At 41.3% G+C, this 18204-nt stretch overlaps 1 protein-coding gene across 1 annotated transcript in view; it reads left to right on the forward strand.

Annotated features, from left to right (window-relative positions):
- Positions 1–18204, forward strand: part of LAMA4 (laminin subunit alpha 4) — a 103507-nt gene that overhangs the window by 8376 nt on the left and 76927 nt on the right. Inside the window, exon 2 of the mRNA XM_009463348.2 lies at positions 15879–15980. Within this exon, the coding sequence (XP_009461623.1) occupies positions 15879–15980 (102 nt within the window). The remainder of the gene's footprint in view (positions 1–15878; positions 15981–18204) is intronic.

Consider the following 18204-nt stretch of genomic DNA (forward strand, 5'->3'; position numbering starts at 1 on the left):
TAAGGCTTGTAGCATACATTTAACCATGTCGAGCTGTCTCCCTTCCTTCCCTCACATTTGCAAAGCACTGGCACCATCAAGGGGGAAACTGTTCTGGGAGAACAGCCCAGAAACATGGCACCTTCCCATCAGCCATCCCCAGCAGCTGCCTGTTTTGTCCACAGTCGGGCCACCCTTGGGAGGAAGAGATGGATGAAAGTTCTTTCTCTTGATCTTCCAAGTTTTTCACACTGTGGCTTGTGTTTCGTGCTAACAGGCTTTTAAATTGATGCCTTGGCTACTGGTCAAGCTATATGTCCCTACTGAGATTCCAACATTTCAAAGAGCTGCAAAATCAAACCATGAAATACTAGAAACCTGGGGTGGGGGAATTTGCTGCAAAAGGGAAATCAAAAGAAGTTTCAGATTTACCCTCTCAGTTTTAAGTGTCCCAAGAGCGCAGTCATACCTGCTTTAAAAGCCACTTTTCTTTTTTATCCCTTGAAAATTTTTGTCTCTGGAAATCTCTCAGGGAGTGCTGTAGTTTATCAACTGATTGTGTCTCACTTATTTGGGGGACTAAAGAGGAGAAAGTATGACTCAGAAAGCATATTTCATGTGAGTGTTTTGTGGGGACTGGGTGGAGGGTGGTTAATGAGGAAACAACGCAGAATTATTTGTCCCTTTTCCTGTAAATTGTTCTCCTTGAATAAGCTTGGCATTTTGTTTGAAAATCAAATAGCTACCTTTCCAACTGCAGATTTTCTATTTCCAACCATGAGCATCTGTAAGAGTAAGTTTTTTACTTAGTGGCTGTAGTAATAAGTACATTAGAGCAGAGGCTGGTATTAATCTCTAATCCTTAGCCAGCTTGCAGACAGCTAAAACATTTTAGCCCTCCCCCTTTTTGGAGGAGAATGCCTTTTAAGCAGAGGCTTTGTCTTTCCCACTGTATATGGAAAAAATGACTATGCACTTCTATGGAGAATGCCTAGCTGAGAAATGTTTATGTTGGATCCAACCCCATCTCTGTTGCTGAATGGCATTTTGTTTTCCACTCAGACTGGGGAAGGGGTAAGAGTCTGGAACCATTTTCAACACAGGAAATTTTTTTTAAGTTAAATACAATTACTTAGTCAAGGTAATAGATAATGTTGTTGCTCTGCATAAAGCCATCTGGCGTTTAGCTATTCCTTATTTTTGCAGGAGTCACCGTTACTCTGTCACTATTACAAGGGAGGCATGCACAAGCACACTCAAGGAACAAAAATGTAGAGTGACAGTGGGCTGGGGAGTGCGTTCCTTGTCATTTTTCCCTGTTACCCATGCTCTGCTTTGCTTATTGCTTTGGGGATTACTCACATGCAATTAGCCATATTCACTCTCTCTGACTGCTAGCTCTACTATGCCACATGAAGAAATAGAAACTTTTTTTCTGTATCTATCTCCCCTGCCAGCAAGATTTTACCTCGAATTGGAGCAACTAATTTCAGTCTTGCTAGTTTTAGTTTTAGCAGTCTCTAAGCTCTTTATCTAAAACTTCAGGAAGAGGGTTTCCATCAGCATCATAATCTGTTCTTTATTATCATCAAAAATAAACTTCTGTTTTGAAAGCTGATGAGTGGATAACTCCTCAGGTGACACATAAATATTCCCAATTGTCAGGGATAAGTCAGCAAGTGAAGTTTTCAAATCAAGCTGTTATCAAGTTAGGGTCTTATCCTGTATCCCTTAAGGCAACCTCAATTTTTTTCAGTAAATTCTGAGGAGAGCTCAACCCCATAAATGATAGAGATCTTACAGTGTGAAGTTGTTGCTTAACGCAGCAACAGTTGGAAAAATGGACTGAATTCTGTCATCAGATATATTCTTTAGCAGCTGCAGACTGGCCAGACACTGCATGCATGGCTCAGGACCAGCCATAGCCCTGTGCTCTCAGGTGGAGGCATCACTGGGGATGCAGACAGAAAGAGACAATATTGAGATTCACGCACAGGGGATGACAGAAAGGACATTAGTAACAGAAAATAAAGCTTCATTTTGTTTCATCACTCACTGAATAGTTCATTTACTGAAAAAGATTACTGATTCAAAACCAGTGTCACTCCTTTATTTATTTTTTTATGATTGAAGATTCAAACTACCGAGCTTCACAAAAACACACCACTGCAGCTTTAATGAGCATTTTATATCACTTACCTAGAAAACCCCATGATTATATTAATTTGCCCAGATCTATGGCAAATGCACCCAGTGAGGCTTTAATTTTCATTGAAGCTATCTCATCTTAGAATTTAATTTAAAAAATAAGAATATGCAACAATATTGGGAGTTTTCACTGAATGACTATTTCAGCAAGAAAGAATTTCTTTTACATTTGCAAATAACAAAACAGAAAACTAGTTATTGTGTAATTCACATAATTGCTTTAGTTTGTAATCTCATTAAATCCAATTAAAACTGAGGTACCTGGCAAGATAAGTGGATAAAAAAAGATTACCAGCATTGTGCCCAAAACTCTTCACCAGCTTCTGGTTAATTTCTAATTTACAACACCAGTGGAGCACTGGAAGCAATAAATATTTCACAGTTAACAACGTCAGAAATTTAAGAGAACAATACAGCAATTTAATGTACTATGCCAGGGTGCTTATTATAAAACTACCATGAATATTGATTTGGAGACTAGCTAAAAAATGTGTTCCTCTCAGAAATGTTTACAATTTTAAAAACAAATTTGAGATTGCAAATGACTAATTTGCATGAGGTTTCTGCCCTCAAAATGGTAAACGCTGTAGAGTGGCTTTTTGCATGCAGACAGTTCTCTAACAGCTGTAGTGTCCTATTAAATGGGGTAATTAACTGTCTAGCTATGATGTCACACACTGAATTAATTTCTCCAGTAATAATAGTTAGAATGTGACCTTTCTAGTTCAGAAGAATTTGATACTGTAGACCAGAGGTAATGAAGGCTTATAGAAATTATAAATAGAGCTTGGAGGCCTAACGGGAAGCTGGTGAGCAAGCTTGTTTGTTTTTAATTCTCTAGGTTTGTGAGGCTTCAAAGCTCAGATAAATTTAGCAAAAATCAATGGAGAAGAAATAAAATTGCAGAGGAGATGTCTGCTTTTGTCTGCATGTTGTGGAATACCTCATGGTGTAGAGCAGGATTTCTGTCCATCTCTCTTTATGATGACTTTGATGGTAGAGCATGTCTGGCCAACAGGTCAGTTACTAACTTCTGAGAGCTTCATTCCGCAGGGAAAGACAAAGATACCTCTGAAATGTCACTTCATAGGGATTTATAGGTTCAACTACAAAGACAGTCTTGAATTTGCTATTACTCAAGGCCTGGGAATTTGAAATCCATTTATTTCTTCAAATGATAACTTAAGCTAAAGTGAAGTATGACAGGTCTTGGAAAGGGCATCACCAGGGCATTTTATTTTTAAAATTAACTATCACTTAACTCAGTGGATGGAAGAACTCACAGCAACCTCTTCCATAGCCAAGACCTGGTCTAGGAAGATGCATGTAGCAAATGAAGAGAAATTAACATGGCAGGTTAAAAGGGGAAGTTATCAGCAGAACTAATGTTATTTGTACCTTCAGTAAGAGCTCCAGCTCTTCATATGTTTTTTCAAGAAGAGGAAAATGTTTTAATCATTGTATCTAACAAAAACAAATGCCCTGAAAGATATTTTAACAAAAACAACTTCTATAACAAATAATTTTTCCATAGTCATATTTCTGTCCTCTTATGAATTGAAGAAAACAGATTTTTCCTTAAATATCTTAAAAGCTCTCCTACAAAGTTTTTTTCAACTTTTCTTGTGAAATTTTAACACCGAAATATAAGTCTTTTTCTTTCTCCCTACACTCTTTGACCAATCCTTTTCATATATCTGGTATGCGTTGGCAGTAAAACCTTGCAGGTCGCTCATAAAAGTTGCCCTCAAATACCAGAGTGTGATCTATCCCTTAGAAAGGATGGAGAAAAAAAAAAATGGGAAAGATGGCACAATGCCGAGCAGTGCTGTGTAAATATGCAAATGGCTTTAAAGTATGGCTGTTTAGCTGGAAGCCAAAAAAGTTCTTTCAGCACTGGATTAAAAAGACTGGAAGTCTTGGGTCCAGCAGCAGCTTTATATTCACTGCAGGCATCTGAAACAAGCAAATCATGACTACCAGAAATGTCTGCCTATGTGGGGATATTCATTATTCCTAGTGGTTCTGACTAGTTCTCTTAAAAGACATGGAGTTGTTGACTTGTGTCACTACTGTGGATTACATTGGGTACATCTGGGACACTGTAATCTGGGATCACATTGGGTACACTGCTGTGGATTACATTGGGTACATCTGGGACACTGTAATCTGGGATTACACTGGGTACACTGTTGTGGATTACATTGGATACATCTGGACACGGTTCCAGGCAACTACCTCTAGGTGGCCTTGCTTGAGCAGGGGGGTTGGACAAGGTGACATCCAGAGGTCCCTTCCAACCTCAACCATTCTGTGATTCTATGTGACTATGGTCATTATTCCATTTTACAGATGAAGAAACTGAATGAAAAAGTAATGTTCATGGGCACACAAGAGATGAGCAGACGGATGTGTTTTTCTGAGTCCCAATATCCTTATGAACGTAGTTAGGGACAGAGGAGCTCATGCACAGAAACCAGGTGATGAGTCTCTCATCTGTTCAGGGAGAAGGAATCTTTTTCCTTATGTTAATTTCAAACAACACAATGAAACTGTTGCTGTGAAGATGTTAGCAGACTAGAGGCGAAGGCTGTGTCATGAAGTGGGTGAGTGACTAGAACCAGGTGCAGGGAAAGGCAAAGTGGGGAAGAGGAGTAGGAGGACAAATGGAAAGAAGGACAGGAAGGACACAAGCATGAGTAGAGAACAAGGCAGCAGCAGAAGGGCTGTGGGAGCCAATGGGGGGCAGGTGAAGATCCACAGTCCATAACCGTGATGTTCAGATGCTCCATTAATAGAAACAGCCCAAGAGAAGTACAGAGGCCTCCCCCAAGAAGGGCCAATGAACGACCATCTCATCTGGTTGGCATTTACTGTAAGACTGTTTAAATGACATTCAAGCCTTGTCGCCAACAAGAGAGACATATAATATAGACAAGACTAAAAGGTAACCTATAAATAAAAACTAGAGTGAATGTGTGCTATAAATATAAACTGAGGAGCCATGGATTTAATCAATGCCTCACTATATATAAACAGACCTACTGGAACATGTGTCTGCAGCAAACCCCTCATTGCTACAAGTACTCACTACGCTTTTGAGGAAATTGTAACTAGACAAATCTCTATCCATATGATTATTCTTTCTCCTTTGGCAAATTCAAATCCATCCAAATTTCAGGGACACAAAAGCTGGAAGAAACTTGTAAACAAATTATTTGCAACTATATAGTTATGATTGTAAAAAAGCAGCAGGAATATGAATGCCTGTTAGGACAATATCAGCGCTGTCATCAAATACTTGTTTATAAAGAGCCCAAGGATACCCTCTACAAATATTTTTTTCTCTCCTGCCTCAGAAAATCAGAACAAAACAAAGCAAAGAAAATTCAATTAGACAAATTTTACCCCAAGTCATACACATCACATAGGTTCCATCAGATCATCAGATCATTTGTCCACATGGCCTACCGTAGTTAGAGCAAATATAGATGGATCCTTTTGGCAGGTTGGAGGAGTAACAAAAAATCAAAGTGTTTAAATACAGCCATCAGTTATCTCAACCATTTCATCTTTTAAGAGACAGAGACCACCCTCTCAAGCTTCTCTCATAGAAGGTATTATGGGAAAAAATGCAGAGATTTGGTCTGCATTTCTTGGTTACACATTGCTGGCGATCTTGTGAACAGTCTAGTGATCGTGTGTGGAACAGATAAGGATAAAAGCTGTGAGGAATAGGAGCAATGCCAGACAATACTGAAAGCAGCAAATAATATTAAAAGTACTGTTTTAATGCAGTTATCACTGACTGTCCTACCTTATGGAAAACATGAATCAGGAGTCTGATCATACAGAGGCATTTGGCAGCATCTGATGCTGGGTTCAGTGATTTGTTATCTCCTGGTTCTGAAGTGTAGCAAGACAGTCTTTCATGGTTAGCTAAGCCAAATAGGAAAGGCAGATTACCTGCTGATGCACACTTCTCAGATATCTTACATGAGGTACTGTACCTGTAAAACAGGTACTGTTTCCTGGGGACAGACAAAACCAGCATAGCCCTAACCTTTATCAGTCAAATTCATCCCAAGACTTACTTAACAGTGTTTCTCAGCTGTAGCCAATATTTGGTACAAAAGTGTTTCCAGCAAGAGCTGGTGAGCTAGCACCAGTGAGTTCCTCACCCACAAAAGTGGAAAAGTCTGGATGTGAAGTATACCGGAGCATCACACACTGCCTGGATGGGCAGAGCATTGGCTGGATAAGATGTGAGACAGAGATAAAAGCTTTTGGCAGTTCATTCCCTGCCAGAAATAGGGCTCCATCTCCATAACTTAAAGTCATGTCACTCAAACCAGAGTATTAATTAATAAACACCCTATAAATCTGGTAAACTCAATCTCTGATGGGCCCAGTGCAGCTGCCTATGCATTCAGAAAAGAGGAAAATGCATGCAGGCTTTCCTATCTGCTGACTCTACACAGCAAGTGCAGTTCAAAGGTTTCCTATGAGAACAAGTCTTACGAGGAGCAGCTGTGGGAGCTGGGGTTGTTTAGTCTGGAGAAGAGAAGGCTGAGGGGAGACCTTCTTGCTCTCTACAACTACCTGAAAGGAGGTTGTAGCCAGGTGGGGGTCGGTCTCTTCTCCCAGGTAACAAGGAATAGGACGAGAGGAAATGGCTTCAAGCTGCACCAGGGGAAGTTTAGGTTGGGTATTAGGAAAAATTTCTTCACTGAAAGGGTATTTAGGCATTGGAATAGGCTGCCCAGGGAAGTGGTTGAGTCCCTATCCCTGGAGGTATTTAAAAGACATGTAGATGTGGTGCTTAGGGATATGGTTTAGTGGTGGACTTGGCAGTGCTAGGTTAACGGTTGGACTTGATCTTAAAGGTCTTTTCCAATGTAAATGATTCTATGATTCGATGATTGTATGATTCTAGTGAACATGCGAGTCCACCCAGTTCTCTGTGATCAAGGCAGCAACCAGCATGGCTGAGTCAACACCAGGATCCTGCAGAGCAAATCCTTTCCCCCCACTTAACCCTCATCCATCCCCATGTACACATACACTTTTGAGATCCTCTGCAGTCACAAGATGCTCCTAAATACTACATGTGCTGAATGTTCAAGCCAAAATGTAACCTCCAGCAGTTAACCACCTTTTCCGCAGTCAGTAAAGTGCATGGTGGCTGTGTAAGAGAGCAAGGAGCCCAGGGCTCCTGAGTGCGCTGCTCACCAGTAGCATGTGCTGGCACCAAGCTGCAGTTGCACACGGTGCATACTGTAGATCTGCTGGATTTTGTGTTTTGGCAACAAATGGAGATGGGTTTCTCCTGCAGGTCACCAAAGGCAGGAAGGTCAGGACAGTGGGGCTCAGTGTTATTGCAGCTCTTTTTGTTTGCATAAAGTTTCCCAGCAGACTGAAGAACTAAATCTTTGCATCTATGCTTATGAATAACATGTTTTTGACCTGAGGAATTTGAAACGTCTGTTACTTTGCTCCCAGGGAGCAAGAAATGGTCGAATGTCCATCAGCCTACAACTGGCAGTCTCGATTTTAAAAGTCCATGTTTAAATGTACGGGAAGTCAATTATGTCCTGAGCTGAAAAGCAGCTGTAGAAGTCATGTTGGTGCCCTCAGTACTTTCTTGCTGAATGAAACACCAGTAGATTCATATATCTATGCGAGGTAAAAAAGATTGCTTTGTAGTTAATGCTTTCCAGGCATGATAAGCCGTACAATTTGTGCCTACCCAGACTGGGTTCAAGCTAGGATGTCCATGGAGTCAATGTTTATTTATCCCAGTTTGGCAAAGTAGTATTTTTAGCACAGCAAAAAGTGTGCATTCTGGAGGGAACCAGAAGGTGTCCTTAGAATGGAGTCGTGCTCCTTCCCGTGCTAGAGCATTGCTGTGTATTTATTCAGGAAGTTTTACTCAAGTCACCAGCTCTGGGGATTGTCAAAGCCACTCACAGCATCAGAGCTCTTCTTCCCAGCTGTATCTACAGTGCTTAATTGCAACTTGAGCCAGGAATGAACATGACAGCACTAACATGATGGCAGGAGTCAGTTTTGCTCTTTGCAAAATGGGATAATCTTGTGTCTCACAGGCATGTGTTAGAACTAAAGTCACCGTTTGCAGTGAGCACCAAGTATTTCGGATCACAATACAAAGTCTTAATAATAATTTCTTACAGATTTCTTTCCTAAATATGTTCTATGCTGTCCAAAGCCATCAAGTTGAAGTGGGACTAAGCTACTAGCAGCAATAAAATTAATTTCCAGATAGCAAATGTCCAGTGACATTTTAAAACTCTTCGTAAGAATTACAGCTTTACAAAAGGTGCCAGTGTATATGCATGCTTTGTGCCCTCCAAAGAAGAAAAACATATCTCAGAAATGGGCTGAAAAGATTTTGTTTGCAGATTTTTGAACGGGCAAGTATTAAGTGAGGCAGGTGGCACCAGTGCAGGGTAATATAATACAGCTCCTTTGGAGAGCTAGCTGTAAATATCAGAGGAGACACTACCCAGACAAAGGGAAACACCCCATGATTACACTCTGAACTGGCCAGAATCAGCCTAAACTCAAATGTAGAAACAGAATTGCTTGGGCCTGACAGACACCAAGGTTTCCTGTAGATGCATGCATTTTCTTTACCTGAAGATACTGACTGGTGGAACAGACTGTTAGGAGCCTTTGCACTTCTCCAAAGGTACAGGGTGTCCAGCAGTTTGGCCAGATCTGTGGCACAGCAGCTGTAACCTGGACACTTCCACACAGCAGCTCAGCACACCTGACGTGCAACAGGTTTCATCTCCCCAGACTTTGTATGCAGTACACGTGCCCTTAGCCCTCCAAGTCCTCCTTTGCAGTCAGTAGAAAGCAACAGGCACAGCTGACCTACTTTAGACATATTTTAGTATCAAAGGAATTAAACCATACAAATGGTGTCTAGCTGGCTTCTTCCCATGTGGATGTCTCCACATTGATGACTCCCAGCCTGCTGTGGTTTGGGCTTCCTACACAGGCAGTCCCGCCACCCAGCTGTGGAGGCTGCTGGCCAGGATGCCCCCGCGCTAGCACGGCCACAGCTGTGTTAGCACAGCACTGCACCTGGGGCACGGAGGTCCTCTGGGGTTCAGCCCGGGACTCTCTTCATGGCTGACATAGACATGTCAGGTGGGACCTGCTGAATGCTGAAAATTTGGTGTGCTTTCTGCAAGCACTTGGCTGGGGACTGAGTATTTCTGAATGTGAAGACGCTATGGTAGGCGAGAAAGACCAGGAATCTCTTCGGAGAAGAGTCCTACTTAGTCTGAGGAGACCAGAGAAATTGGAATAGCATCAAATGTACAGTAGAGGACTGCTTTCTCAGAGTTATTTCTCTAATGTTCATATTTCTAATAAATGATTACATAAATGAAAGTACTGGGAGATATTCAAGCAGGAAAACATCTTTATTTTTAGGAAGGGCAGTAGGCTATTTATCTCAAGTTGGCCTAAGCAAACAATCTTCAAAAAGGCCTCAGAACTGTGGCTGCCAATTCCAAATACTGCTCATAAAAGAAATAAACAAAAGCAAGCATGTTTGGGTTGGGTTTGGAAACATCCCCTAGGAGCAGAGGGCTGTTGTTTCCATGGCAATGCCACGCACTTCCAGCAGACTGGTCTCTCTTTTAGACCCACGGATTTTAAAACGGGTGGAGGATGTTTAGAGTATTCAATCACCCCTGTATAGTAAAAGATGGAGAGTTTCAGGGATATAGTATTATGCTGAGTCCTAAACTTCTGTCTGGCTAAACTGTTCCTTTCAGAAAAACATTAAACCTTGATGGGAAACCATCAAGAAGGGAAGAATCCATTGCTCCACTCAATTTGTCTGATTGTGTTCATCAACGCATTAAAAACTTGGGCTTTATTTACTCATGTGTCCTACTTTGACAGGTATCTATGGCTGATATGATGCCTGTTATATCAGACAGAGGAGCAATATTTTTCTGTTTTCTTTTCCCTGGGCTCTGAGGTAAAGCTTGATAATGTTCAAGTAGAGTTTGTTTTCTTTTCTTCTTTTCTTTCACTCCATAAACAACAGCAAGGACTTTTGAGGGTCCCACAGTTCTGAAAGTGTTGACCAATCAACATCAAGTGACAAATATTATTATGCAAATAATTCACAATACGTGTCACAATTCTCCAAAGATGTTTCCGTTGAGAGATAGCCTATCACACTAGACTTCACAGTTCTCGGACTAAGACCCTCTTAAATATATATCTTCTGATAATATTTTTACCACCTTTACAGAACAGGTCAGACTGCAGAAAAATGGAAACCTGAATGCACAAAAATCTTTTCAAAATGGAACTGTATGTCCAATGACATTGCCACACCATCAAGATAAAGCAGGTGACCAAGCTGTGGTATGTCAGCTTAGCCATAGGTAACCATCTATGTATGTTCTTGATCACCACAAGGTGACAAGTAATGAGAATTAATTGAATTCTCTCCCACTAAATGCTAAAAGAGCATTATCAGGAACAGTTACTATGACTTGGGTAGCATACATAAATTATGCTACAGTCATTTGTCTAGCATCTTGGCATACGAAGAAGTAATGTGCGGGGGCTGCTAGAAACTAAAAAAATGTGCACTTTTGCCTCTTGGCATCAAAAATCACCCTTCTACACAAAATACAGGTGTTTATAACACAGGGTAGAACTTCTTTTATTTTTGCAGGTAGATTTAGGATATTAGGTTAATTAAGATAATTTTCATTTTAATACAAGCCCATGAGTTTATAGGATTCAACTGTGCCCAGGCTGCACACATTTTTACTATCCTGAATAGACCTTTGAAGAGACAATCTACTAAGTAATACCATAATGTTTGATCTTTGCCCTCATGTCTGAACACCCATGCAGCCCACTGAGGATCCTTCTCAGACCTGGAAGGAAGCACATCCTTTAACTCTATCTCCAGCAGCAAAGAGCATAACACTGTTGGCCAGCTACAACCAAGTCTCAGCTGACACCAAACCTAGGAGTGATTTGGCAGCTGATGTGCCATGACTTCTACTTTGAGTGCTGTTCTAGCTTCAGTTCCCCAAGTGCACCAGCTGTCTCCTCTTTTACAATGGTCCTGAAGGCAAGCACCATCTTTTTCTTCTGGTTTTGTTTTGGATCAAATGTAATGAGATTCCTGGCCCAAGAGTGGTAGGCCTGAGTGTAATGAATATAACAAAGGCTGAAATGTCTTACTGTAGACCATTTAACCCTGAATCACATCGCTTCATGTACCCCAACACTCAAGAGAAAACTCTGGAAATAGCAAACACTGGTGTGGGTCCAAGGGAGCCTTTTATTGTGGTAGAGAGAGACCCTTTGTGCTTTTATATATGCACAGGAAAGTCACAAGTTCCATTAATAACTAAAGAACCATGCCATGTTTTCTTACCATGGGATGAGAGAGTCAATGGCTACATCTGAATTACCAAATAAAGCAGCGTGGGGACCTCCTAGTCAAGTAGCATAACACAGCCCATGTCCATGTGCTGAAGCTCTCTCTGTTTGCCCAGAAAAAAACAGACTGCCTTGTGGGAACACGTCCTAACAGATGCCATGCTCTGACCTGTGCCTGGACACTGTCAGGAAAATCACAATCTGTCAAAGAGCAAAATCAAGGCAGAAAATGAACCGTCAGTCAGTATGGATGATCATAAGCCAGTGCCTGAAACCATGCCTTGCCCTCCTTCAGTTGGCTGATGCGGATGTAACCACAGAGAACACTCCGTGCATGTTACCAGCACAGCACTCTTCTTTTGGATAAAGCAAGCCAGAAGAGGCAGGGTCACAGCAAACACACCTACGCCGGCACGGCTGCACCACTGATGTTAGCTGGCAGCAAGGAAGGAACAGGGACCTGATTCTGCCCTCAGTTATGCAGGTGCAGATCAGGAGCAGCTGCAATGAAATGGGTGGAACTGCTTGAATATAATACGGGAGTAAACTCATGCCCTGTGTATGTGGATTGTCTTCCATCTTCAGTCCCATCTTGCACTGATAGCAGCAGAAGGGTCTGAAGAAATAGAATATGACTACAGGCTCCACAGTGCTTTTAGCACTGCATCTGGTTCTTGTTTTTAAGAAATGTAATAATTAAATCCACATGCAAAGGGGGGAAAAATAAGTGCACCATGGGTGTAAAAGATTTTCAAGAGCTCAGCAAGATCCAGATTAGATTGGACTTTTCAACTTGAACTGGAACAAACATTGTCCCTCGGGAAAAAAAAAAAATCTAATAATTGTGAAGACATAATTGCTAATGCAGACCTAGCATTTTGGCCTACTAATTGTCTTCACCATTCAGAAACAGACAGTGGATGGAAATGTTCCTCACTCAATTGCCTACGTAATGATTTTTCAGGGAGGGTCTTTCCATTTTGTTCCAGCCCTGTTTGTGCCTTGTGTGCAATTATTTTGTGCTCCCAGAACATTCAGCCATTTGAATCCCGCAATTAGCTCAACACTCTGACACTTCTGTTTATATATATGATGCTGGCTCACGCCTTGGAACAACTAGCCGATCACTCCATTATCACTAGTAGGGCAAAGAGCAACAAAAATATATCAGAATAATTGTGAATGCCTGAGAAAACTTCTGAACCCAAAGGCAACAATCTGGATCCCATTTTCCCCTCATTCCCACTTCCCTCATAGCATAGATTGTCGATACCTCATTTCTGGTTTAAATTGATGCAACCCATGTTTTAGAGTACTGTATTAAAATAGTGAGCGTCAGCATCTTCCAAGTTTTTTTGATGAATTGAATAATGTGGGGAAAAAATGTTGCCAAAAAATACCCAGGTGACTTAGGACCATGCATCTCATTTTCAAGAGGGGGTCTGACAGTGAGAATAGCAGAGACACCCAAAACTGAGGCAGATGTCCTGAGGAACTGAGAAGCGTGTCTGCTCAGAATAGGGGGTAAACTGGTTCCAAGTGAACTTCAGCAAAGACTCTACGACCCTGCCTGTACAGCTGGAACCAGTGACATTGCACTGAACTGCACCTTGCTGGTTACTGCTGAGTGAGTGGACTAGATGAAAGCTCACTCATGGCTGCAATGTAGGCATAACCTAGTCGAAGTATAAAGGATATGATCTTTATGGCTGACCAAAGGATTTGCATAGAAACCTTTACACACACTCATACATTTCCACTGTCCATATTCACCATCGTAAGTAAAAAATGATTCTGCTTAGACCTGCAAAACCAAGAAAGCTTTTGGACAGACACTAATGGGCCAGCTAGGACCACCCACCAGTTGAGGGGCACCAGAGAATATAACATGACTTAGATCTGTATGGGTGGAGAGAAATATTGCCAAGACAGACACTGGGATACGAATCTGTTTTCAATTTAGAAACTAATTGTCTCCTTTCCACAGTATGTGGCGTAATCATTCAGCTGAAATCCTTAGTCTGGTGGGAGCCAGTCCTACAGCTCCGTGTTAAGACTAAACAACCGAAAGAAACAAGCAGTACAAATAGATAGTATTTCTGCTGTCCCAAAGTGGCTATGGTATGAAGGCTTTTCCTCCTAGGAGCTATTATCTAAGAAAGTGTTTCCAAAGCAAACCAGATAAAACATTGTGTGTAAGAATGGTAAAGGCAACCGAGTTTTCCATTTATGTTCATCTCGGCTTCTCAGAGCTCTCTGAGATAAGATTGGATTAATGATTCATTTGTAAACTTCATTTTTAAAGCTTGCTGTTAGTCATCTCGTAAGACATATTATTTCCTAAACAAGCAGCTTATCCGGCTGGATAGAAGTATCTACCCACCCTTCAGAATGGAAGCTAACGCGCAGATGAATCTCGGGATTGCTGGCTCTTGCTACCCTGTGCTCCACAGCTATATCCACAGCACCATGCAGACGTACAGGTTCAGGTCCCAGAAGCAATATGGCCATAGCACTGTGCCAGGGTTAATTAGCCACATCCACCAGCAGGGCTAGTTAGCAATACTACTCACAGGCTAGGTTTTGCAGCTAGTGAAGGTATAACTACATGGTGCTGCATTCGATATTGTAGACCTGCTGTTCATGTCATAGCTTACAGTGGGCATGAGAAGCAATGGTTAGGCCACTGCAGAAAAGAAACCATCCTTTATTTCAGGGCAACTCAGGAAAATGAGGAAGAGGGAGATACAAAGGAAATTTAATCCTAATTAGATGAGTACAATATAATAAGAAGCCTCATATTTCATACAAATGCAAGCTATGCAAGATTTGCTTGAACCTCCCACTTTTCCCACTTTTTGCAAGAGTAAGTGACCTCAAGAGCCACAGAATACACAAAGTGCTGTAGAGGCAGCCACAAAAAGTATTCCGGGAGAGCCTGGCATACCTCAGGCTCTGACAGCCACCTCAGGGATAGTGTTTGTAAATGCTAGCAGAAACAGGGTGTGGTAAATAATTTCTGGAGATCTAAATGACATGCTAGGGCCTTCACATCAGCTCTGCATCAACATCGCAAGAGTTAGGCAAGGGTAAGAGATTTAGGATCCAAAAATTCATGAGTCTGCATGGATCTAACATAATGCATGGGACACAGGGAGACTGCACAGGGTGAGCAGGTGCTGCCTGGGTAACAGAGGTTGCTCCTGAGGTCAACCTGTGCGTGACTCACCAGCTTTGTGTAATGAGGTAGAAGTTCCTCAGTGGAGAACAAGAATTTACACATACCATAACAAACAAAAGCTATCCTCTTTCATTTTCTTTTTATTTTCCAGTCTTAGAGGGGCACCTTAATAGCTTTGTTTGTATATCTGATTCCTTATACTATTGCTCTAATTAGTATTTAAAAGAAGGTGATCTAGATATTTACAATCTTCTGTTTAATTTCGGTAAGCTTTGGTAAGTTATCAAAAGTACTAAATTATATACACCAGGCACAGCCACACATTTAAGAAATAACAAGAAAATTTTACCTTTCATGCAATCTCCCCCCATTTATTTACTATGTCACGTGAAGAATGACTGAAGAACTGTTGTACTTTCCAGGGACTGATTACTTCCTGGAATAACAACAGGTTATTGCTGGCACATGTCACCAGCCTCACAGACAGACAGACAGACAACCCTGCTTTGATAGCCTCTCACAGCAGCCACCCAGCTTTCATTCATTCAGAAGGGCATTTGATCTTTGTAGATACGTTTCTGTCTCCTCTAGGCTCTTCACCCAAAGTTCATCAAAGCTTTGATGTAAAGTAAACTTCCTAAAGCTTTTCTTTTTTAAATAAAAGCTATTCCTTTCCTATAAATACACCTTTTTTACTGAATAAGGATCATCATTTCCAGTTAACTCATCCTCTAGTACAAAATGACTGCATTTTGTAGAATCTGCCAGCTCCTCGCCCGCAGGCAGGCACCCACTGCTGGCCAGGGGCAGGACACAGGCAGGAATGCTGACAGCTTAAATACTGTAAGGCAAAAAAGCAAGCACCAGGGCAGGGAGTGAAAGAACAGACTCGAGTTCAGCAGCGTGTGTGTGGTCTGCTATGGTGGGGTTGTGCAGCATGCTCTGGGGAGACCTGATGGTTGTAATTCTTGCTTTCCCCTGTCTCTCAGCCAAACCTAACTCTCAGAATACGTATGCATAGGAAACACTTTATTTTTATTTTTTTTCATTGCAGGGATGCCAAGAAGGATTTTACCTTACCAGCTCAGGAAAATGCTCTCCTTGCAACTGTAATGGTAATGCAAACAGATGCCTTGATGGATCTGGAATCTGTGTGGTAAGGAATTCCTGTATTCTTTGCTGGTCCCTCACTGAATAACAGTACCTTTTTTTTTTTTTAATGATAACATGAACCCTTTCACCTTCTTTCACTCTTGCATGAGGTTTCACATGAAGGAAATATTTACCAGGCAAACCCAAGAAACCATGGTATGACTCCGATTAACACCAATGCTCAATTTCAATACACTGCAAAAGCAGTGCCTGTACCACAGGAGGTTTTGCTGAAGGGCAATCATAAGTAGGGCTAAGATCAATACATTAATAAGATTATCCTGGCCAAATTTCATTCTCCCTTGCTTAAATTATCTCTGAAGACTCAAAACACTTCCTGCGTGCAGTATTTGTGAGAGTCAGCATGCTGGAGAAAATTTTTAGTTCATCCGAAATATGGAAAGAGTTTTGTATACCCCTAGAGAAAAATGTATAAATTCAAACACATTTCATTCTCCCCTTTATGAATACAGTGCTGTATATCATATAAACAATTTACAATGGTGAGTGACCCCTGTGAGTGTATATACATGTGTTATCCATAGTAATTCTGCTGCATGGCAGCCTCCTGCTGTGAAGGAACAACACGAGGAGGTTGAAATAATACACCAAGGGAAGCGCATGTTGAATTCCGAGGTAGTATTATAATTTCCCATATGTTCAGTCTCACTCAGTATCAACTCGTACAGAAAGCTGAGTTAGTATTAGTAGTTGATCACTCACTCCAGAGTAAAGATCAGTCCAGTAAAACTTACCCCAATTACTAGTGGGCAATCAGAGCAGTAATGCACTAAAAAAAGGATGGAAGTTAATAGTGTAATGTATCTAAACCACATAGCAAGAGCTAGGCACTAGTGTACTCTTTATAGGCTTGTAAAGCAGGAGTAGAGCCCAGAGCTCCTCGCTCTGCCATGTGTTACTTTTGACAAGTCATAAACCTTTGCCCTCAGTTTGTCTGTTCATAAAATGGCCTGATAATATTCACATACTTTGCATTGTTGCAGCCTCTATCAAGTTTTCAGTTATACAAATACATAGAGCCATGCTCCATGGCGTATTTCCTACCATTTTTATTCCTGTGGGAGGAAGACAGTGCAGCTGACAATTATTATGGCTTGGCCACAGTAGTGTGCTTAGGATTGGCTGGTTTCTGCAGAACACATATCAGCTTAGTGTTTTAATATTAAATTTTTAAAAGTGGTTTTACACTGCCAGGTATTACCAGCTATTCTCTTTCACACGCACATGGCTTTTGCTCATGGGATGATTGTCCCCTTAGTGTTGGGTGACAATGACAATAAGGGGAAACTTCTGATGGAAGACTTCAGAACAAGAGACAGAGCTTGACACATGTCTGCTTCTGATGACTGGTGACAGGAGAGCTTCTGGAGTAGAATATATGAGGTAGGGAAGTGAATAAATCCTCAGTTTACAAACACAACAGAAGACTTGTTTCCTATCTGCTACAAAAATAAAGCCGATGTCAAGGGTTGGGGGAAAAAAACCAAACAAAACCAAAGTTACTGTATCAGCAGGAAATAATCTGAAAGTATATGTGTATTCCTGACTGGCGTTTCTCTGGGATACTAAACTCTTGGAACCAATCTGGTAGTAAAGAACAAAACTAAGACCTAAACCGCAGTTTACTGCTTGAGTTCAAGTAAGCCATTTGATGGCTTATCTGAATGATTTAATAAGCCATTAAGCTCAAGCCATTTACTTCTGAATAAAAAGGAACAGCGAAAAGGCTTGAGTGAAATAAGAGTGAACAGGAGAGGGAAAGAGCATGGTGCAAGGAAAGAGCAGAATGAAAAGGGGTTTTGAAGGTTTGATAGCATAAAACAGAACTAGAGATGCCCATGGGGACTGCAATAACAGGACTTTCCTGAGGCTTTGGAAATTTCCAGGGAAGACTGATGAAATTGGTAAACTGCAAAATGTGACTGAGAAATCCTGGGAGAAGAAAAGCTTAGAGAAAGAAAGATGTAACTTGAATTACAGCAGGAAGAAGCGTGTTAGATGAATGAATGCAAGTAATTTGGGAAAAGAAAACTTGACAGTTGATAATGTGATTTGTATTAGAATCAGTGGACAAAGCAGCCTTCCCTAAGGACCATTCTGGAGATGCCCAGGAATGGATCTGGCCAAAGCATGCCGGGGACTGAGGGTGGGGCAGAAAGGAGTAGGTACCTATATGGCTGGGAGTTTCTGCGAAGAGATAGGACCAC

The sequence above is a fragment of the Nipponia nippon genome, unplaced genomic scaffold (assembly GCF_047370975.1).
Source record: "Nipponia nippon isolate SJK-2023a ecotype South Korea unplaced genomic scaffold, ASM4737097v1 scaffold_4, whole genome shotgun sequence".
Lineage (NCBI taxonomy): Eukaryota > Metazoa > Chordata > Aves > Pelecaniformes > Threskiornithidae > Nipponia > Nipponia nippon.